We start from the raw sequence: 24,479 nt of genomic DNA on the forward strand, positions 1-24,479 counted from the left end.
CTTTCCTGCAATGGGAGAGGATGTACCATTTGCTGTGTCAATCTTCTCATGGCCACTACAAGGAAAGTATGAGGTAAACAAGGTAGAGTCTGCAGTCATGTGATCTGAGGCTCCGGAGTCAACAATCCACTTTGATTTAGTGGAACATACATTAAATGCAAAATGCGAATTACCTTGCTTAGCAACGGAAGCATTATGAGATGGAGGCGACTGGTTGGATTGTAAACTATGGAGCATCTCTAGAAGCTTATTTAACTGATCCTTGTCAATGATAGGCAAGGTACCCGATTTGTCTGGAGCAGAACCAGATTTGTCTGAAGTAGAATCAGAAGTAGTTTGATAGCCAAGAGATTTACCTTTACGTGGTTTCCAATCAGGTGGTTTTCCATGGAGGTCCCAACATTTATCTTTTGAATGGCCTGTCTTTTTGCAATGCTCACAAACAGCCTTTCCTCTTAATTCCTTTTGGCCTTGATCCGATTGTCGGCTCACTAAAGCAGACACCTCAGATGAAGGAAAGGTTGATGAAATTCCAGGTAACATCACCTTGCGTCGAGAAGCCTCACGACAAACCTCAGCAAATGCATCCCGAGTAGATGGTAGAGGAGAGCGAGCCAGTATGCGACTACGAACATCATCTAATGATTGATGAAGACCAGCCAAAAATTGGAATACTCGCTCATCTTTAATAAGCCTCTTATACCGTGCTGCATCACTCGGACAAGACCACTCGATTTCTATGTTGAGATCAATCTCTTGCCACACTGAAACTAACTCCAACCAGAATTCCGTAAGATCACGCTCACCTTGTTTGATCTGCCAACTTCGAGTTTTGAGATCATAGATTCGAGCACCATCTTCCCCACCCGAGTAAGACTCCTTGACTGCGTCCCAGATATCCCGTGCTGTCGGGAGAAACATAAAGGACCGTCTGATTGGAGGGGTCATAGAGTTAACCAACCAAGAAGCCACCAGGGAATTGTCGGTCTCCCTCTTCACCAAGGCAGCCGAGTCTGACGCGTTTGGTGGTTTGGATGTACTTGAGATAAGACCCAGCTTCCCGCGGCCTCCAACAGCCAGTCGAACACTCTGGGCCCACTCACGATAATTGGTTCCATTGAACTTTTCGGAAACCAAGACAAGGGACGCCCCCTCGGCAGAACTCAACCCGAGAGGAGTTCCACCATTTGGAGTGATTTTCGAGTCAGCCTCAGTGCCGGAACCCATGAACGCAGAGGGTCGAGTGCGCGAGTCTGACTCTCAGTCGGCTCTGTCATCTTCGTCTGAGTGATGGTGTTCAGCGTCTGCGTGCTCTGATACCATGTGGTCGAAGACAAGCCAGAGGAAGGAACCGAATGAATCTTATTCAGTAATATGGTCAGATTATATACACGTACCATAATCTTCTATAAAAGGAAATAAAAAAACAAAAGGAATTAAAATCAAATATTACTCCTAATGACCCAATCCTATCAAATCTCTATTTTCATGGGACGTATCCCTCTAATTTTCCTGTAATTATTCTCACAGAATTGCATATTCAGATTTGCTCTTAATCCCCCTGCTTCTTTCTTTTTTCCCCCCTTTCTCTCTTTCCAATCTATAACACACTACCTCTAAAGAGTCAACATTCTCAATGCCTGCACTACAATGTCACTGACCATTGGGTCAATGACACCTAATTGATCGGATCTAATTATGCTCAGAGAAACCACCCTTAAAAATCAGCTAGTAAAGGGAAAGAATCTTACCATTCAAGTACCACAATAATTACTTGTGGCTACCCAATGCGGGACTCCATCAACATGACAATCCAACAAATATTCACACTCTGTTTAATATTAAATTCTACAACAACAACAAGCCTTTATCCCACTAGGTGGGATCGGCTACATGGATTGCAAGACGCCATTGTGCTCTATCATTTATCAAGCTTTTAGGAATATTATTAATTAAGAGATTATCAAGTCTAATATTATTAATTCTGTCAAATAGAAAATCACATTGGTGCCAACTGCCATTTTATTCATGAGAAAACACTACAGGAGTATCTTTCCACTGCACACGTAATAATTGGGAAGAAACTGGCAAACAACCTCACTAAAGCTCCCCATTGTAATAAAATCAACTACATTAGTAACAAACTAAGTTTGTTAACATCGATGCTTCAAGCAAAGGGGATCTGCCTAAATGTAACAAAATGCATATGCGCGCATTAGAATAGCTACTAGACTAAATGTCTGGTGTCAGCTAGTTACTTGTAGCATCGCAATAAGTGATATAGTAGTATAACAGTTGTAATAGACATATTTCATCAGTATTAACGCGCACACGAGGAGTAGACCAAAATATATAACAAAATTACTCTACTCCCACAAAACTACCAAAAATAAAACATCATGCATGCATTCCACCCCCCCCCCCAAAAAAAAAAACAAAAGAAAAAAACAAAGCAAAAAAGTCAATAGAAAGGCATTTCATGTTTAAGAGAGTAGCAGGCTCACATTAGGTGATAAACCAGCAGCAAACCAGTGCCCTCCACCAGGGTGATGATCCACTTTGACAGCTTGAACAACCGCCTAAGGTTCATAAAGAAATTAGATACATATTAGACCATAAAGAGATTGAAATCCATGTATCTATTAAGTAACTCACTGCAATGAGAGAAAAGCAACAGCCAAATAAATTAGACAGAATAAATAATTGGAATACAGTTATGCCCAGAGAATCACAAGAGACGGCAGTAGTTGCAGTTTATAAATTTACTATAAAATAGAAGGGCGGACTAAAAGCACATTAAAATTGAAAAAAAATAATAATAAGCAAATTTTTCAGGTAGGACATCAGGTCTCTCCAAGTCATCTGGCTTCCTTTTTCTTTTTTTCCCAGTGGGTTTAACCAATAACATTTACCTGAGTTAATCCTCGTGATTATCAAATCCTCATACTTTTGTCACTTTGCAACATAAAGTAATAGTTATCATACTGGAAGTGAACATTAACTCCAAGATCCAGTTGGCTTTTAAAAAAAAAAAACAGGGAAGGAAAGAAAGAAAGATCCAGGGTTGTTCTCTTTATACCCAATTGATATCATGTGGATAGAGATCCAAGCACGATTAAGAAAATAGATATGAAAGAATCCTAACAAGATATAGTTTCAAGTTTGCACCTGCCACAATCAAAGGAACCTTAAACACCCCCTTGCATCAATCCAATACCATTCCATTTTTATCCATGCAATATTTATTTAATCTTGAAGGTCCTCCAGTTAATATCTTTTTAACTTGTTACAAATTGGTAGAGTACCACATATGGGATAGCAGGTGAAGCGGTGGATCAGTTTGTTATCATATTTTTACAAGTTAATTTATTTTCTATCATGAATAAGAATGAGATATTATATATAAATATCTCAATTAGGATTTGTTTATTATCAAGTAAATGTTGGTAATGATTTAGTCAGTTATTTTCTATTTTATTTATTATTGAATACCTATTTTTATATTATAAAAATTATAGGATCCAAGATGGGTAGAGGGAAACAAGGAAGAAAAATCTTTTATTAAATTATGAAATCAAAATCTAACTTTATGAATTAACAAAGATCAAGTAAAATTTTTAGGTAGAAGATGAGCAATGTTCTTAAACTCATACAACTAAAAGCCCAGGAGAATCTCCAATAATGTAAATAAGTAATGATTTTAATTCTAGATCCTTTCTACAAGCTATGAAGCTAAATATTTATGGAGAAAAATAACTATGACTTCTAAAAATACTCCCATTAATCCATAACTCAGATAATGGGGAATAACTACCTAAATAATAAATACAAAAAATAAAATTACTCGCTTAATCAGCAAGTATATCCACTGCTCATAAACTTGAGGGCTACTCAGCAAACAGAAAATTAATCTAAATAATATTATTCAATAGAAAATATCTAAAATAACTTAAAAATAATATTTATTCCTAATAATAATCGATACTCTATCAAAACACAACAGTAGCTAATAGCAGGTAGATTTCGAGATTCATTGTAATTTTGGGAGATTCTCCTTAGGCTTTATTATTGTACAAGTTTAAGATCTTTGTTCATATTCAAATAGAGATTTTCCTTCATCTTTATCAATTTATGAAGTTATATTTTGATTTATATTTCATTAAAGACTTCCCTTCATTCTTTTCCTCTATCTATTTTGGATCCTATCACAAATCTTTTTAGTTACAAACTCGCCCTTGGCAATCAGAATCACAGTTTCATCCCCTGCCTCTAATGTGTTCCTGGTTAATGTGCATAATTGTTTCAAACCCTACTAATAATTGTCATCCAAATCATTCATCAAACACTCAAAACTGGATTACCCAAATGATTTTGCACAAGCAGTGATTGATTCATAAAAACAACTTACGAGATCATTTACAGTTTTGAATTAAAAGTATGGAACACATGAAATCAACTCAGGTGACAATGGTAGGGTGGACCTAGGATGTGAGGAAAGATCCAGAGTTCACTCCATTTTAATATAACCAACCAAAAATATGTACAAGCCAAATGCATGAATACAAGTATTTAAAAACTACAGATTTTTCTTACCACACGAGGGGTTTCTGGAGGAGGCTCATAAGGATGGGTAAAAGGTTCCCCTGTCACAAAAGGGTGCCTTGAAGCCTACAGGAAGTTTTTTTCCCCCAATGAAAAACATTTTAGCAGAGATAAAAGTACAGGCACAAAAATTAAACAATACAACTAACGAGGGCATAAAATTTACACAAACACAAGCAGAAATTTAGTTTATAACACTAAAAACAGTACAAAGCAAATTACCTGGAAGGGTGACCAGCGTTTTGCAGGATCAAATTCAACTAGCCCTCTCAAAAAATCAATTAATGCCAATCGTATTTGACTCTCTGTAATGAGTTTAGTAAATGCAATATTCATTAGTGGCCTCAATCTAGCAACAGAAACACAAAGATCCATACAATATTACAGGAATATCATGTTCAACAGAATCTTCAGCTGTTCCTAGCTTTAATGAAGAAATATAAAACCTAACCTCTAAGAATATCTTCCTCCGGCAAGTTTTTCCTATAGGGATAGTGGGTAACAATTTCTTCAAGATTCATATGATTGAAATACTCTTTCCCAATTGATGGCTTCTTCAATTCTCTCTGAACAGAAACCAAAAATATGAAAAATTAAAAATGTAACAATGTAAAAGGATTCCAAAAGCTCGCAAGTATTTTAACACCATACTAGTAGGAGAGGCACCATAATATCCACTACGGGAAAAAACATAACATATATAACTTACAGCTTCATATTCTTCCTCAGTCAATGCTTGATAAGAACTTCTTCCATGTGATGGAATCTCGCTGTTCTCTCCATTCTGGAGATTCCCAATACACTTGAAAAATTTACCAGTGTTTTTGGCCTCCCTCAGTACATAATCAGGCGGTTGTCCCCTGAAATAGTTTCACAACAAAAATGGTATCATTTGATACAGCGAAGGAAGGAAAACCAATAACTTTCAAAGAACACAGAAATTAAAAAAAAAAAAAAAAGTCACTTTCATATTGAAACTCTAACAACTACCCTGCATTTCCATTTGAAAAGAAGGACAAGAAAGTTATAAGAAGTGAAAGGTATCAAAGATGGGCCATTCTACTTCCCACTACCAACCCATTGCAGGAAGAACTATCTTAATGACATATGCAATGGATGAATGAGTTAAAGTAGCTTTTACAAAGTAATTACCCTCTTCTGTTTTCCCTGTTATGAAATAAACTTAAACTAAAGGATTTGGTTGACTCAGTAATCGTTGGCAGTGAAACTTGAGAATCCTATACAATCTTGCGAGGGTTTCAGCTTGACTAAAAGTAATGGAGAGAAATAAGAGCAATTATTATCTAATTAAACTGCCCAACATCACATCTATTGATAAGAGTCAGTTGAATTAAGTTTTATTTAATTATTGTTATTTTGAATATTGAATTTTTTTTTTGAGAGATTTTATTTAGATATTTAGATTTTTATCCATATATCTAGTTATTTAGATTTTATTTAAATATTTAGTTCTTTAAATTTTATTCAATATCTTATCCAAATATAGATTATAGGAGATTTTATTCAGTTCTTATTTAATTATCTAGTTATCTAGATTTTATTTAGTATTTTGGATTGTATTTAGCAATTCAGAAGATAGCATATCATGAATAAAATAGACTTTTGAACCCTTTAGAGATTCCCCTAAACGTGGCCATTGAGAGAAATGTAGAGCAAGATTCTTATTCTATATTATCTTAATAAAATTATTCTTGTTATTTTCTTCTATCAGTTTTATGTTCTTTTATTAATATATGAAGTTAGATTCTGATTTCACACTTTAATCTTCCCCATTTCTCTCTATGTATTTTGGATCCTATTATTTGGTATTAGAACCAAGTTACCACATGTACCAGTCAAGAAACCAACCCTCCTAACAACTCATCCAACAACCATCCAAAAAATCAACACTCACTCACATCGTATCATCTAGCCACCATCACTTCAAAGGTTCGAAACTCTTGATCTGTTAAAAGAAAAGGTAGAGGTGCTTGAAGCTTCTGCACTCAATAAAGGCAAGAAGACAAGGGAGAACCATTGCAAGCGCTATCATGAAGAAGAAGAATGTGAAGATGAGCAAGAAAATCATAGACAACACAGATTTAATCACACCAAAATTGAATTTCCTAAATTCAACGGACATGAGCCCCGAGGGTGGATATTAAAAGCATAGGAATATTTTAGATATCATGACACACCGAAAGAGCACAAGGCGGACATTGCATCAATGGCCCTGGAAGGTGACACACTCAATTTATTTGCCTGGGTCAACAACGAACAGACTCTTGTATGCTAGGAAGAACTCATGACTGCATTACAAGAGAATTTTGGGCCCCAAAAATACCAGAACCCCGATAAATTCTTGTGTAACATCAAACAAATAGGGTCAATGCAGGAGTATTGGGTGGAATTTGCCAAGAGATTAGCATGGGTCAAGAATTGGCCAAAGCATTGCTTGCTTGGCATTTTCCTTAATGACCTACAGGAAGAGTTGTAAGTAGATGTCCACATACACAAGCCAAGATCTGTATATCTCGCAATGAGTCTAGCCCTAGAGTTTGAGAGTATGTCAAATGTGCGTGCGCCCAAGCCCAACTCTTCCTACGACCAAAATCAACCCATTATTGCTGCAACTTATCAAGCTCATGACCAAAATCCCTCTGCAACAGCATTCTCCTCAAACATGACCTCTCTAAATACCCCACGGACCACCAAGTTCAATGACGCTTTCTTTGGCTCCTAGCCTGTTGAATTCAACGTTGACTAAACCCACACCTATAGATGCCAAGCATCAAAGGAGGAGAGAGAAAGGCCTTTGTTTCCAATGTGGTGAGACATTCAGACCTAGACACTGTTGCAAGGGATCCTTTTCACTATTAGAAATTATAGAGGAAGTCAAGCAGATTGTTCCACCATCATTGAAGGCATAGTAGAGAAAAGAGAGCCTCCTACAAGCTCAATTTCCCTCTTTCCAACTTGAGGACAAGTTACATTTTCAAGGGAGGGGTAATGATAAGTGTCCGTTGAATTAAGTTTTATTTAATTATTGTTATTTGGAATTTCATATTATTTTGAGAGATTTTAGAAGAGATTTTATTTAGATATTTAGATATTTATCCAAATATCTAGTTATTTAGATTTTATTTAAATATTTAGTTATTTAGATTTTACTTAGTATTTTATCCAGATATAGATTTTTGGAGATTTTCTTCAGTTGTTATTTTATTATTTAATTAACTAGATTTTATTTAGTATTTTAGATTGTATTTAGCCTTATAAATATGCATAGCAATTCAAAAGCTAGCATATCATGAATAAAGTTACTCTCTAGAGATTCTCCTAAGCATGGCTATTAAGAGAAGTGTAGAACGAGATTCTTGTTCTATATTATCTTAATAGAGTTACTCTTCTTTTTTCTATCAATGCTATGTGAAATTAGATTCTAATTTCATATTTTAATAAAGATTTACTTTCATTATTTCTCTCTACCTATCTACATATCTTGGGTTCTATTAGCTATTTACTTTCTATCCACATAACGCATATAGCTTTGGTTGCTATTGGGGCAGTTCAAAGGCTCTATATAAATTACATGCTTTTGACCCTTCTAACCTTGTTCTTGACCCAATGTGAAGACAAAGGTATTTTTGGCTTTTCTCATAACACCCAATAACCGACCCCTATATTATTCAGAATATTACCTCTCTTTTAATTTATTTGAACATATGTGAAAGTTTTAATTGGCAGTTGGTGGGTAGTAGTAGCATTTACTGAGCTTTGCATTAATTTTAGTATCTAAAATTAAACCTCTTGAAATATTCTTCAATCAATTACAAAAGCTATTTATTAAATTTCTTAGGATTTCAGAGCCTTGATGACATCTCTCCAGAGGTCCCAAGTTAGGATTGCATCTCACTCCAACTCATCCCTCCCCTAAACCCTAAAATCCTCCTATTGTTGCCACTGCTGCCAAGAACACCACTCACTAAAACTCTACCCTCGCCGTGCATTGGACCATCGCACTCAAGGGATGCCAAACAATGGAACCTAAAGTCCCCTCACCAAACTCCTCCACATGATGCCACCGAAAGTTCTCTGCATAGTATTGCTGTCATTGATGTGTGAGGGCATGTCCAACATTCTTTCTTGTCATTATTTGCTTTTGCCAACATTGAATTCTTCCCCTCTAGTAATTCCTAGGTTTATATCATCCAATATCATTCCACTTTACAACTGTAAGGATAGATTAACAGAGTTCCCTTCAATGTACGAATTTTCAAAATTACACAACTCAAATTTACATACTATTATTGAGTGTTAAATTATAAACATTATATCAAGCTTTCGAATTCTTATTTTGGCAATTCTTAAATTTCACGTCTCAATAGCTACTTTTTGTTCATGCAAAATGATTAACTTTTAACTTTTTCTTGGCACAAATTTTTCTAAGAAACCAATGGAAAAAATGATGACCAAAAGTTATAAACGTTATGATGGGTACCTAAATGAGATAAGGAACCCTACCCCAAAAGCTAATTGTTAAGGTGAGAAAACCAACCCACTTAAATATCCAATTGAACATCTCATACTACTCAATGTGGAACTCAATATCCCATAATATCAAGTCTACACCAATTGCCCTAATTTAAAGCTAATGTCTTAACGGCTGCATTCCATGGCACTTAACTTGGCCTCCTACCAACCAGAACCATCCACGTGTAGCCCTCTCTAGAACCACCAACAACCTAGTTCTGGTACCAAATATCAATTGATGGCTACCTGAGTAGGATAAGTAACCCTACCCCAACCCAAATTTGGGGCAAGGTTAGGTACCCATCACATTATATGAGGAAAATTAACTAAAAATTAAAAATCAATTGCAGTTGCTGTCAAGCTTTTAGAAATTCAATTCACCCATTCTGTTTATATCCAATTATTTTTTTCCTTTTATTTTCTCAACGTGCAAGATGACTAACAGCAATCACCATTTTTCAACTAAGACCACCTCATTTTACTTCAAGCAACCAAATAACAGTCTGTAACTAATCAAATGCATTTAAGAGACCTTTAAATTGGACTGCCACATACTAGAAATACAATACTTGAGGGAAAAATGCATACCCGAGAATTTCAATCATCCTCCTCAAAAGATCAAATTCAGAAGCACCAGGAATAATGGTAATCCAAGAAACAATTCAGCCACTATGCACCCAAAGGACCACATATCAATAGCTGTTGTGTATCTTATAATGGTTAAGGACCAAGTAAAAGTCAATGAAAAACATATGAATGAAAACAAAAACTAAAGTTGCAACAAGTTCTCTATCCCATGATATAAAAAAGGGCATGAGCATTAAAATTGATTCAAGGGGAAAAAGTATCATCCAAATAATCTTTGGAACACGAAATTACTCTAATTCCCACTACTTCACTTAAATGATCTTCCGACAAAATTACTGACTTTTCAAATCTCAACTTGTTTTAGGCTATTAACAAGATAAATCTATAGTGCACAGCCAAGGGCTAAATCATAAACCTTAGAATTGGCTAAAAGAAGTTGTGATCCCTTAGAAAAACCCAGAGCTTAAAGTTCAATAAAATAGTTGAAGAAAAGGAAAACAGCAAAAAAAAAAAACACCACATGAAGCAAAATAAGGACCACCTCCTCCTAGAGAGAGAGAGAGAGAGAGAGAGAGCAGTTCTAAAATCATAGTATAAATCAGCAATTTCATTTGACAGGATACTGATATCCAAGAAGAACCTCAGGAGACCTATAATATCGACTCTGCAGTAGAAAGGAAGAATTTAATCAGTACAATTAAAAAAGGTCATACAAACCAACACTGACAGAAAAAGTAAACCTGAATATAGGAGTAGACAGTACGGTCTTCCATGCATGCCGATCCAAAGTCAATAATCTTGACTTCTGCTGGCTTCACACTGTGACCCAAACATGGATTCAAATTATTAAAATTCAACACAAAAAGGTTGCAGCATATATGTGGGAATATCTGATATTTATTGTAAATATTGTAAAGCCTTATTAGTATTTATTAGGTTTTATTAGACTTTATTAGTATTTACTTCCCCTCATGTATATATAGTCAATGTACCTCAAAATTATTATCAATGAGAAATATTCTCTTCTCTCAAATTCCACAAGGTATCAGAGCATTAGGCTCGAAATAAAAATTAAGGTTTATTTTCAGGGATGGATCGCAGAGGGCCTCCATACAGCACTTGAGGGTTTTCATGTGGACCTTGGTGGAGCATGTTTGGACTCTTACCACAAGCCTCAAGGTGATCAAGAGGTGCCGATGGGCCAGCCACCAAAAATGACAACCAATAGCAACATGTGTGAGATACAAGAGCCACCACAACAATCTGTGCCAATGACATTTGCACAATGTATGTAGACACATGTTCGCACAAGTCCAATGGCATCTAGGTTTTTTGACAATGATGCAACATTTCCATTCAAATACCATCCACTCTGACATTTGGGCACGCTCCTTTCGCATCTTCTCAATCATGCACACTCTGTTTTGTGCTATGGTTTTATATTTTTGAGGTAATAGCTTTTGTACCATTCATGTCATGAGAGTGCATTCCCATTTGAAGTGATAGGAGTGCTCTTATGGGTTCTCTCCAGTATCAGATCTACCATGTCCAGTTCTACACATATAGCAATGGTGGCAAGGGGGGGCTTTCCTTCAAGCTTTAACAACATCACGAAATAAAATAATTTGGATTGTGGACTTTTGAGCCCCCAACCATATGACTAACTGCCAAAAAGTTGCTTATCACTTACACCCCGTGTGTTAAGAATGTTGAAGTAAAGATTATAGACGGCTCCTCAACACTAGTAGCGAGAAAAGGAAGTATTTGAATCTCAAATTGTAGTGTTGGAATTTGTACTCCATGTGCCCAAAACAACAACAACAACAACAACAAGCCTTTATCCCACTAGGTGGGGTCGGCTACATGGATTGCAAGACGCCATTGTGCTCTATCATTTATTAAGCTTTTAGAAATATTTTAATTAAGAGATCACGTTCAACAACTTCCAAGAGTGTTCTCTTAGGCCTTCCTCTACCTCTCTTAATCGGACTCAAAGTTATATGTTCCACTCTTCCACTGGTGCCTCCCTTGGTCTTCTTTGTACATGCCCAAACCATCTCAACCGATTTTCTACCATTTTTTCCTCAATAGGTGCCACCCTCACTTTTCACGTATGTGCTCATTTCGAATTTTATCTTTACGTGCCCAAACTCCATGTGCCCAAACTCAATTGTAATTTACTTTCCATAAGTCAATTGACTAAGCAATCAAATTGTCATGCTAAATTCCTCCCATCACATTGAGTGTTTCAGGAGCTATCATCTAAAGGGATAATCGAAAGTGCTTAGAAGTATAAGGACCTTTACGATCTTAAAGTCACCACTCAAGCGAGTAACTCACCAGTTGTCAGTAATTCTACATCTACCTCTAAAGTTAATGATTTTATATTGTGGAATAAGAGGATGGATTATTCTAATTTTCATTACCTTCAACGATTGTTCCCAACCTCATGTCAAACCTAAATGTTAATGAAATCCACTATGAAGTATGTAAACTTGCCAAACACCATAGAACTTCATTTCCTAAAGCCAAATACTTACCTACCAAACCGTTCATAGCCATTCATAGTGACTTGTGAGGGCCATCTCTTACTCTCAATTGTACTAAAATAGTATGGTCCATTTCCTTCATTGATGATCACGCTTATGTTTGTTGGCTTTATTTTTTAAAAAACAATGAGGTTGCATCTACATTCATGAATTTCTTCACCGTTTTTAAAACCCAACTCAATACCACCATCCAAGTCTTACACATCAACAATGGAGCTGAATATTTTAACCAATATTTTGAGTACCTTCCTCCAAATGCATAGTATTGTCCATGCCAATTCATGTTCCTACACACCCCAACAAAATGGGGTTGCAAAAAGAAAACATCAGCATATACTTGATGATGCTAAAACACTCATGTTTAATTGCAATATGCCCAAGTTTTATTGGGGGGATGCTATTTTGACCACAACCTACCTAATCAACCACATGCCCAGTCGAATCTTATCTTTTGAAACCCCTCTCCAGAAATTGCAAAGTGTTTTTTCCACATCTCATATTAAAACCAATCTTGCGCTTCAGGTGTTTGGGCACACCACCCTTGTCCATAACCACCAAAGCAATAAACTTGAACTTCAAGCTATCAAATGCATATTTCTTGACTATTTTGCTACTCAAAAAGGATATAGATGCTTTGACCTGTTTCAAAACACACATTTGTCAACCCTAATGTCACCTTTCATGAAGTTACTCCTCTTTATCCCAATCCTTCAATTCAGGGGGAGAGTATAGATGAATCTCAGACTTGAAAACAAGAACCTAATAGAGAACAAGTGTTTCTTAAGCCATGGATTACACCAACTAAGCCATTACTACCACCACTACCAGAAACATTACCTTCATCTACTTTATCATCACCAACATCTTCTCTTATGCCACAAACTAGGAACACAAGCAAATAGGCGGAGATGCAAAGAGCTTGTTGGAAAGGTAGAAGCAACTGACAAGGAAGATATCAGAAGCTTGCTGGAAAGCTTATATATCTTTCTCATATAAGGCCAAATATAACATTCGCTATCCGTGTAGCCAGTCAATATATAAGCTGCCCAATGAAGATCCATAGAGAGATCTAAAAGGATTTTGAGATATCTAAGGGAGGCAATCTAAGGGATTTTGAAATATCTAAAAGGTACTCTTCGTAGAGGTTTGTTCTTCAGGAACGTGAGCAAAGATCCATAAAAGTTTACACCAATGCAAATTACGGTGGAACCTATAAAGATTAAAGGTCAACCTCTGGCTATTGTTCATTTGTGTGAGGAAATTTAATTACACGGAGAAGCTAGAAGCAAAGAGTTCTTTCAAGAAGCAATGTTGAATCTGAATTGAGATCTTTAGCTCAAGGAATAATAGAGGAGTTGTGGATCAAACGAGTCTTGAATAAAATATAGGTTAGAGCAAGCTCACCATTGAAACTCCATTATGATAATAAGGCCACCATAAGCATGGCCTTAAATCTGATACAACATGAAAAGTCCAAACACGTAGAGATAGAATGACACTTCATCAACGAAAAAGTGGAAGGAATTCCATGTTTGACATATTTTTCTACAAAGTTGCAAGAAGCTGATATTTTGACTAAAGGGTAACCTGGACATGATTAGCATTTATGATCCAATTTGAGTGGGAGTGAGGGAACATCTGATATTTATTGTAAATATTGTATAGCCTTTATTTTAGTAGGGAAAATCACATACAAGGATATTTAAAAAAAAAAGTTATTCACAAATAAGGACCAACACGGAACCGTTTGTTGCTAAAATGATGGAAATAGGGGCTTATTTTTTCCCAAATAGTGACTTGTTATTGGTCCTTATCTGCAAATAACTTTTTTCAGCGATGCCTGTATGCAATTTCCCCTTATTAATATTTATTAGACTTTATAGGACTTTATTAGTATTTATTTCCCCTCCTGTCTACAAAGTCAATGTACCTTAGAATTATTATCAATGAGAAATAGTCCTTTCTCTCAAATTCCACAATGTAGTTGTCTATAGGACTATATAGTAAGAAACCAACCTTGTACATAGAAGAATGTTTTCTGGCTTCAGATCACAGTGAATGATGCCAGCATCTTTTAATAGAGCTAATCCATGTAATATCTAAAAGCAACATAAAATTAAGAAAATAATCCTAGTAGAATATCAAAACAAATTAAGGACCGTGCAGAAAATTTATAGAAAAGACTAGCATACCTGCTTAGAGAACAACTGAACAATACTCAAAGATAACCCCCTAAAATTGTTCAACTTGATAAGCTCATACCTGTGTGGGAACAGAATATCAACACTGACATATGCAAAAGAATGCAAATAAGCAAATCTAACACAACAATCTAGCAATCTTAATAGTTCAGGTAAGATGAGCAAATTTCATTGCATCACCAACAAATGGAAGAACAAAAGAAACCATAAAATCGATAACTTACAAGTTTGTGTCCAAAAGTTCGAAGCATATACACAAATGCCGTTGATATAAAAAGTAATCATATATACGAACAATGTGATGCTTATCCTCAGGATCATACTTCTTGTTTAACTGCATGAAGAAAAGAGCACATTAACTTACCAGACTAACTCCTCTAAGTTGTACTAACAATAGCATGATTAGTTCAGTTTCATAGGAACAAGAACCAAAGACTACCGTATTCAAAATAGATACTTCAACCAATGCCTGTTGATAGTATGCAGGTTGATTTTTGATGATCTTCACAGCAACATAGCTGCTGGTATCTGAAACCCAACACTTAGCCACTTGTCCAAATGTCCCATGGCCAAGGACATCTTTGACAAGATATCTGCAAAATAATGGAAAGAAAATTTTCAAACGCATCCCAGCGTCTATCTGTCAGGTGAAGGCAAGGGAAAACATTTGCTATTAATTCAAAACCCTTAAATGTTCCTTTTGATATTTGAAGGAATTTATAGAGAAAAAGAAGCAATGTCTAGGATTAAAAAAAAATGAGAAAGCAATACAATGTGTTAAATAATATGCCCTCCTGAAAAAACAATACAAAAGAAATATCAAAGTGTAAAGTCCTACAATTTTTTATTATTAATCAAAGTTCCCAAGAATAACCAGAAGAAAACTTTTCCAGAGCATATGCCAGTAATCTGATATCGTTAAGAGACATAAAGAATTTAGGAAATTCATGATAGATTGATCCTTTTGGAAAAAGTTCTGAGTTCAGTGAAGTCTTACAGGGGGAGAAAATAGTTACCTATAACGCACCTGAAAGTAAGGGTATAAATGTCTTTGCAAGGTTACAGTATTACAATAAATAGAGGTTGATGTTCAACCCTTGAGACCAACAATTACTTTAAGGGGGGTATCGAATGCAACATGGAATGTAGTAGTTACTTAACACCAAGATTTAAGAAATCTGCTAGTGGTTGTTAGTGCCTCACTACCTAATGTAATTCCTCAATTGTTCATATGCGGATATAAATGGGATTAATAAGAAAGAACCATTATACAGATGAATGAGGGGATCCGATAACTGAATTACATGAATTTTTTATATCATTATGAATCATAACAGTAAAAAATAGCAAACACAGCATAAACTTTCACTAGCAGAATTGTATTTATCCTTTGAAATTATTATGTGCACAGCATAAGAGAAAAAACGAAGACAGATTAGGATATGAAAAGCATACACGGCAACTCTGCCAAAAGGAAAGCAAAACAAAGGCAAAACGCAGACCCTAAATCAAATTTATAGGCCTGATGATGTTTAGGACTCAATTTTAGATAGGAATTTAGTTTGACACTTGCAGTAGCAAGTGAAACCATAAAATTTATGTTTGGGAATTTAAATAAGGGATTTTATTTTGGTCACTCAGTCCTTATCAGAGTTGCCATATAAGATCCATATAACCATTGTTCATTGTCAGAATAAGGCCTGAGTGAATGACAAACCTTCTATTTCTCTCAAAATTGACCAAGACAAAGTTCACTGTCAATATAAGATCTGAGTTAACATTATCAAAGCCATCATTAAGCACTCCAACTGACGGGCTGGTCAAATATCTTTTTGGATTTAGCTCTTCAGAATACTTGAACTCCGGATTGCATATTTGGTATGTTTCAATTATTTCCTTGGTCAATCTTGCGAGCAGCTGCAAATTGCAAATTGAACATAAGTTCAAATCTTGCCTGAGTACTCTAAGCTTCAAACTTTGTTACGCAGTCAAGTACAAAAAATAAGGCTAGCAAACTGCAAATCAATACCAAAATGATGCAGCATTTAAATATTCGACTAAATAAAATGGAATTTGAGTTTCAACAATTTTTTACAGTTCTGCAACAGTACTAGGAGAAGAAGTGAGAATACAAGTGAAGAATTTCCAAAATGCAAAGCTATGGCACATTAAATGTCACACTGAAAGAATAAGAGATTAGCTAGAAAAAATTCATATGATGATTCTAATTTTGGCTGTTAATTTTCACCCAAAGAGGAAGCAGCATTGTGCAACAGGCATAATTATAGGGGAGAGCATTCAGGAAAACAATAGTACGAGTGAAATGGCTCAATAAATCTCATTCTCGCAGGAATAACTTACAAAATCCTTAATCTAAAAGAACTGGAAATTGGTAACTGATCTGGGTCTTCACTAATGGAATAAATATCAATTTCTAAGGTTTTAAGTGACATAATTCTTTTGATAGAGTTCCAAACAATTAAGCAACTAAACAAGTGGATTTAATAATTGAGCACCAATAGAAAAGAACCCTGATAATTTCCTACACACATTTTGTGGGGAAAAAATTAAAAAATAGAAATTTACAAAAGAGGAAGACGGAGTGCCCTCCAAAGGACAGAAAAGAAACTATAAACTCATTCATGCAACATAGTTGCCCCCTCCCCCCCACAGATCTAATGAAGAGGAGGATGAAGTATCCTCCTTGGAAAAAAAAAAAAAAACAGGAACAGAAAAGAAAAGAAAATAGAAAACAAAGTTTCCAATTACCTCTGAGTATCTAACGAAAAGACACACTAAAAGAAACCATGAGTTTTTCCAAGGCAGCAAACACATTGCTACCCTTTCAATGTAAATATTGAACTGCTTTGTTCAAAAATAATAGAAGGGAATCAGCTTCTGGGAGCTTTAATCCAAAACATTGTGTCTTAAACCAAAAGTCTATCCCCACTCCAAATTCTGAAGATGTAAGCTGGACCATTGCTTTAAGGAAGGGGGCAAAGTCATGTACTCTACATCCCAAAAGTAAATTTATTTCTTATGAGAAGTTGTCTCTAAACTGAATACTGAAGAGTTCTTGTGGCTAGTATATTTGATACAAAGCTAACAGAAAATTTTCAATAGGCAATTACAGATCCAAAATGGAGAGATGCTATTCAAGAAGAATTGAATGCCTTAGTGAAGAATCAAACAAGGAAGATGATGGAGCTAAACAGTAATTCAGTTTTATTTATAAAGCAGAAGCTGGATTACATTCATCTATACACTGTCTAAAATAGAAGAAATAACCAAGGGGAATAATCAAGCAACAGGCACATGAAATTCAGTTTTATTTATAAAGCACAAGCTGGATTATATCCATCTATACATTGTCTAAAATAGAAGAGATAACCAAGGGGAATTATCAAGCTACAAATGCATGAAATCGTAGAGCAAAGGGACACACATAACCAGTCTCTAGCATTCGTGTGACTAGGGCACTCCACTCACAACCAAGCCTTCCTCTCTCTTCCCTTTGGCCCTATATCCCTTTTGCCAAGTTTGTTACATTTTTTTTGATAATGGGCTTCGTTAGGCCCATGAGAAGATAGTTGACCTGCCTAGTGAAAAGACTACAATGGCATGTGAGTCCTCAAAAATTAAGTACAGCTTCATGAGAGCATAAGCATATATAAAGCCAAGTTTATTGTCAAAAGGTTCACCCAAACCCATGACATTGACGATCAAAAACATCTACATTTGCTGCTAAACTCAATATTGTAAAAATTATTTTCTCAATGGAAGCAAACTTAGATTGGTCTCTACCTCAATTGGATATTAAAAGAACATTTCTTAATGGTGACCTGAAAGAGGAAGTGTATAGGTTTATTCAAATAGGCCTTCATCATAAATGGATTAAGAACCAAGTAACAAGCTAAGAGTGTTGGAAATAGGAAGGACATGAGGGAACCCAATCTAGTCTTAGCCCAGAAAATGCAAACCCAGCACAAAATAGACTAGAACAGCCCAAGTTTGTCACCCAGGTCAGACCAAGTTCTGGGCTAACTCTTCTAACCAAATGGTCCACCAACCTAGGAGACTAAGCCCAGTATGGTCCACCACCGGCTTTGCATCAGGTTAGACCAAACCTCAAACAACAAAATCTTGCCAAAAGTACTTTCAGACCAGGCCTTAGGTTTAGCTTCAACCCAATCAAGCTTGGTCACTGTGCAAGCCTAGCTGGAAATATACCCTTCAGCAGGCTCCAGTCCTGTAAATTATATGATCAGTAATGCATTTTATCTCACAAGTATTTTGTTTCAAGCTCTAAGAAATCATATCAAAAGTTGATAACTGTGGAAAGTTATCTTAATCATTCATTCTTGAAAATGTCTCATTGGTAACTAAATTGACACGTAAATTATAATCTATCAGCAAATTGTCTAATAATATATATATTGTCTCACTTATTTCACTTGTGCTTTTCAAAATTGAGAAAAGATGACAATTAGCAGTGCTAAGGATTATGGGAGTTTACATTTCATCTATGGTTATGATGTTTTAAGCAATGTAGCCTTTTTCTTTTTCCTTCTCCCTTTTTTTATGCCAACAAACTATGTAGCCATTCTCTAAGAACTCATGTAGTGGTGTAACACCATAGGTCATCTTAGTTTAGATTAACCAGAAAAGATGTATCCAACATCATTAAGTAAAAGTTCTCAATATTTTAGTTAAATAAGTTTGGTGTCAAAAAATGTAAATCTCTTCACTTATCCTGCACCATCATCATCCCTCCAGCCCTTTTTCTCTTATTTATAGTGATATGTAGGGACACTTAAAAGTCAAAACTCTAACTAGAACTATGTAATTTATAACCTCTTATAATGACCATAATAGGCTTACCTAGACTTATCATATGAAGTTTGAAATTCCCCAACTATTCTAACTTCACTCCTATGTCAAAAATAAATTTAACTTTACACCAAAGAAAAAAAATCAATTTAACGCAACCATTAAAAATTTTAGAATGATAATGGAGGGGATCCCTTTAATTCTATCATATGTCAACACCTAAGTGAGCAACGCATTATAAATTAGACTTCTCAAGCTGAGAGTCCCCAACAGAATGGAGTATCAAAGAGGAAAAACAGACACTTTCTTCAGGTCATAAGCTCTCTCATAATTGCTTCCTATGTGCCAAAATCATATTGATAAGGCTATTCTTATTGATACTTACCTTTTACAACAAGTGCAGACAAAAACTGAATTTTAAAACACCATGTGACAGCTCCTTAAAGATTATCTTAATTCCCCCGCTCCAACATCTTACAACTGAAAATAATTGGTTTACTTCATTCATTCACTTGAACCATAATGGTAAACTGACGGAAAAAGTGGGCAAATGAATCAGGTTTATACTAGGAGCAAGCCCAAGGATCCCTCTTAAAAGAAATGGGGCCAAGTGCATATGAGCCAAAAAGGGCCCACTAACCAAAAGCAACGCTTATTGAGAGAGGGGGGGGAGAGAGGAATCGTGCAAATAGGGAGTTTTATAAGAGGGTGTCTACATGAACAAAAGGAGGGCCACACTATCTCTAGTTATTATATTCTGTTCCAATAATTAGAGATTTAATATAGTGATTTTATTTTGTTCTGACTTTGCTTCATGATTACTGGTATTGAGTTGCTAGTTTATAGCTCCCATTTCCATCTATTACTACTTGATAGTTCAACAACATATGGAATAAGAAGAAAATACCAATTATTTGGTTTCTTCAATCTCAAATATTTTCTAGGAAGGAGGCTCCACACTCTATAAATGATATTGTAGTCTACCTCCCAAAGGAAGTGTTCGTCAAAATTATTAGAAAATATGGTGATGCTTGAATGTAAACCATATGAAAAAACTAATGAACATAAATTGTAAAGCGGCCTCAAAGGAAATAGTCCTCCAATTGATACTAGTGGTGACCAAAGACTGGTAAGTAAGTTGATATATTTAGTTCAAACCAAGCCAAACATAAGCTTTCCTGTCAATGTCATTAGCCAATGCATGGATAGGCCAACTAAAGAACATCTAGAAATTGTGTATCAGATATTGAGATATTTAGAAGTGAATCTTGAAGATGGGACTTCCTTCAAAAAAGAGTCAAACAGAAAATTCAAGTTTATTTTGACACTGACTGGGCAGTTTTAATTAATGGTTAATTGTCGCAGGTTTTTCCCCTGATTCTTCTCCTCTCCACTAACCAAAGATCCAGAGTTCTTTCCTTCTCAATGATTTGAATCATTCATGTACACACATCTAAGTTCCCATTGCATGAAAACCCACAAGGAATAAATAGACATAGTTTTCAGTCTATTCTAAATTTATTTCAACTACATATATAAGCAAAAAGAAATTGCATCTATGAACCTTAACTTTTTTCTAATTTCTGTCCATCAACATTTAATCCTAGATCTTTACCCATGTAGATCAGCCCCTACGAGAGCAAAGAAATATTTCTTTATTTCCCACACCTGATCAGATGAATATTAATTTTGATACAACTTCTTCAAAGGCAGAAGATGCAGTAATTTTCAGAAACCATAATCAAGAACTTTGTGATAGTTTCTGTCATAAGGTGAATGCTTCTTCAACCTTATGGGCGTGAGCATTGGCAATAAGGAAAGCAATTTTTGGCTTCAGGTTATTTAAAGGTGGAGCTTTGTTCTGGGACTGATTATGAAGAGTTGTTAAATTATGTTTTGGGAGACAAAGAAACTTTTGTCAATTGGAATTGTTCCTCTGTCCTCGACTGTTTGCCTTGAAGAAAACTCGCAACACATCTTGCTGCTGAAATGTTGGCCTGGATATCACTAAAGCTTTTTGTGGATGAGGATGTTCGCTGGGGTGTCGTGAGAAGTTTTTCAGGGTAAATTGTCCCTGTTACTGTGCCATTTTTTCTTTTGGCTGTTTGCTTCGTTTTCAGCTGGGTATGCCAGTGTTGCTAAAGGCACTCCCCTTTGTGCCTTTGGCACTGAGGCGAGGCACAGAACAGCCTCATCACCTGTCGTTTGAAGAGAGATGATGGGTTCGCTCAGAAGCTCCACAGGCGCCTTTCTCAAGCAAAAGGTGAGTGCCTTTTGGCGGTTGGATGATATTTTCCAGGATATTTATCCATGATGTATAAAATGACTACTATTTTTATCTATGATCTCTTCATATGACACTATTTTTCAGAGTATTTCTATGAAGATTAAGTAAATTTACAATTATCATTTAAAATATGATTTGTTGTCAATACATTATGCATTTTCACATGAAAGTGCCTTGCTTCACTCAAGCGTGTGCCTTTCTAGCGCTTTGCGCCTAAGTCATTTTACAAGCATTTCGCCTTGAGTGTGCCCTTCACCTTTAACAACACTGGTGTATCCTTTTGTTTCATTTATCTATAGGTCAAAAGAAAAACTTAAACAGCCACCAACTTCCTATTTGATCTTTTTTTCTATTAGCATGTTGCCGTGAGGAAGAGAGGTGAAGACAAGGAGTAAGGAATAAGCAGCATTTGTTGTAACCATTTAAAGAAAATAGTAACCGCTATGTCTCTTTGTTTAGTCCAATGGACCCACGACACATTCACTATAAATGGATAAACTCCACTATCCCCGCAACTCAAAATATGTCACAGGCAGTATCAAGTTTCAAGATTAAACAAAATCAATACAATAGTTTCGCATAAAAAATCTAGCTCTTGCATCCCAAAATCCATTGCCGATACTTCATTACCCTAGACATCGAACTTTGACTGGCAAATCAAAGACAGATATTCTCAGCAACTATGACGTAAAAATGATAAAAGAATTATATCAATCATCAAAATTAGCAGCAAATTCATGAAGTAACTCACGGATTTCCTCACAACCACACGCAGAGCTTGGGAATTATCCGAAGTTTCACCCGCCCATGTATATGGAGTAAACCCAAGCTGGCTGGGCCTCCATCCTAACCCCGTCGATGCTGAAGATGAGGATGCAGCGCCCACGCCTCTGCACCGAGACTGCTCCGCTTCATTATCAGGGCTGACCCCATCCATGACCCAGAGGCAGACCTCAAATTTGGCTCCAACTCACAAATGGACTTTGCACAATTCCTCTTCCATTTATGCATAACACAAGTAAAGAAACAAAGAAATAGGGTGAACCAGTAAATCGACGATTGAACCCACGTGCTGATTTAATTGGGTTTATGCGAATAATCCACCAACAGATTTTAATCCCATCATGGATGGAATTTCCCAAATCATAGCATTACAACACGCCTCAGATCCATTCAGAACAAAAGGAGATAATTTTACATGCAGCAAAAGATGATGATTCTCGAGAATCAATCGCACAGAAACACAAATAGACCGATGATTTCTGGAGATCTTAAATGAAGGAAAACAGGCGGACGATACTAGAACAAGTATGAGAGTTGGTGTTCATCTACGATCATTCTTTCGTGTAGAAGATAGAGAGAACACTGTAAAACAATGGCTGTTTGTTGTTCCCGGAGACAGTCACCGTCTTGCTTTGTCCAAGTGGGAATTGTAAAACAAAATCGTCTGTTGACACTCAAAACCTCTACATATTCATTGTGTGTTTGGTTTTTTCGTTGGACAAAATTCAAAAATTTATAATAAAATTTATATTTAAATATATTTTTTTAAAAGACAATTTAATAAATTAAAAATTGTTTGTATTATGTATAGTAAAATATGTTTTAAATATATAATTACCAACAAAGACATTAATTTATAATAATTTATAATTTTTATTATACAAATATAATGTATTAAAAATGTTTAAAAAATATACTAAAAATTTTAAATAACATAAAATTTTATATGTTGAATAATAAAAAGTAAAAATTAATAAGAAGTTTGATATATTGAAAATATATGTATATATATATATATATATTTAATGTTCATTAAAATAAAAAATTAAAAAAAGTAATTTTTTTTAATGGTATTATGTGAAACTAAAAAGATACAATAGAAGAAATTGAAAAAAAACAAAAAGAAAATTTCCGTTTAAATTTTGAAGCTTAAAATTGCTAACTATATAATAAAAATAAGGATATTATAGGTAAAATTTTAAAATATTTTGAAAAGAACTTTTGAAAGGCTACTTTTTTTGACTTTTAGAAAAGCACATTTAATAGGAGTTTAAAAAGTAAATTTGAAATGAAATTTTTAAAGAAAATTTATAACCAAACAACATTTGAGTTCAAATTATATTTGAAAAGGACTTCTTAAATTGTGAGAGTGTTGAAAAGGACTTCTTAAATTGTGAGAGTGAAAACCATACAGAGCCCTTAGTTGCTTTATTGTTTTGTTGGATGTCCACCTGTACTCATTGGCATTATGGAGTAGGGCTGTACAAAAGTTGGATTCCAATCCAACCCAAATAAGCATGATCTAGTTCGGTCTACTAAAAGAATTAATCCAAAGGATCAAAAAGACCAAACTAAATTTTCAAGTTAGACCGAATAAGAGACCAAGCTTTCAGGCCACTTAATTCAATCTAATACTATAAAATTATTTTAATATATTTGAATAGTTTGAAGTTTCAATACATTATTTCCTTCATTCACATTTCACCCTTTTATTTAATATAATTTTAATTTAGTTTACTATTAAATTATTGTTATGATGTACTCCTTTCATCTCTATATATAAGGTATTTTTTAAAAATTTTTTGTCCCTAAATATAAGGAGTGACAATAATATTTTTAAATAATTAGACAATTTTACCTTTATCTTGAAAAATAAAATAAATCATTAATTGTATGTTTTTCCTACCACCATCTTAATATTAATTATGATATTATTAGAGGTAAAACTAAAAAATTATTATATTTTTATGTAAGTTCAACTAACAAACAAACCTTTATTAGTATACAAAATTTAATTAAAAATATCTTATATATAGAGACAGAAAGAGTATATTATACATGCTACTGAAGTTTATTGAATATTGTTGTTATTATTGTTGAAGTTGT

General features: G+C 35.0%; 1 protein-coding gene across 1 annotated transcript in view; it reads right to left on the minus strand.

The window, feature by feature from the left end:
* LOC129314499 (dual specificity protein kinase YAK1 homolog) overlaps positions 1-23,029 on the minus strand; it is a 35,309-nt gene extending 12,280 nt beyond the window's left edge. The window contains 15 exon segments of the mRNA XM_054957949.1: positions 2,505-2,579; positions 4,594-4,668; positions 4,825-4,907; positions 5,054-5,168; positions 5,312-5,462; positions 9,724-9,775; positions 9,778-9,845; positions 10,347-10,387; positions 10,464-10,542; positions 14,289-14,371; positions 14,465-14,534; positions 14,698-14,807; positions 14,913-15,066; positions 16,191-16,390; positions 22,342-23,029. Of these exon segments, the coding sequence (XP_054813924.1) occupies positions 2,505-2,579; positions 4,594-4,668; positions 4,825-4,907; positions 5,054-5,168; positions 5,312-5,462; positions 9,724-9,775; positions 9,778-9,845; positions 10,347-10,387; positions 10,464-10,542; positions 14,289-14,371; positions 14,465-14,534; positions 14,698-14,807; positions 14,913-15,066; positions 16,191-16,390; positions 22,342-22,527 (1,542 nt within the window). The 5' untranslated portion in view covers positions 22,528-23,029.
* Positions 23,030-24,479: the final 1,450 nt, after the last annotated feature.

This window comes from Prosopis cineraria, unplaced genomic scaffold (genome assembly GCF_029017545.1).
Source record: "Prosopis cineraria cultivar Desert tree isolate PC_DT_omini unplaced genomic scaffold, ASM2901754v1 PC6, whole genome shotgun sequence".
NCBI lineage: Eukaryota > Viridiplantae > Streptophyta > Magnoliopsida > Fabales > Fabaceae > Prosopis > Prosopis cineraria.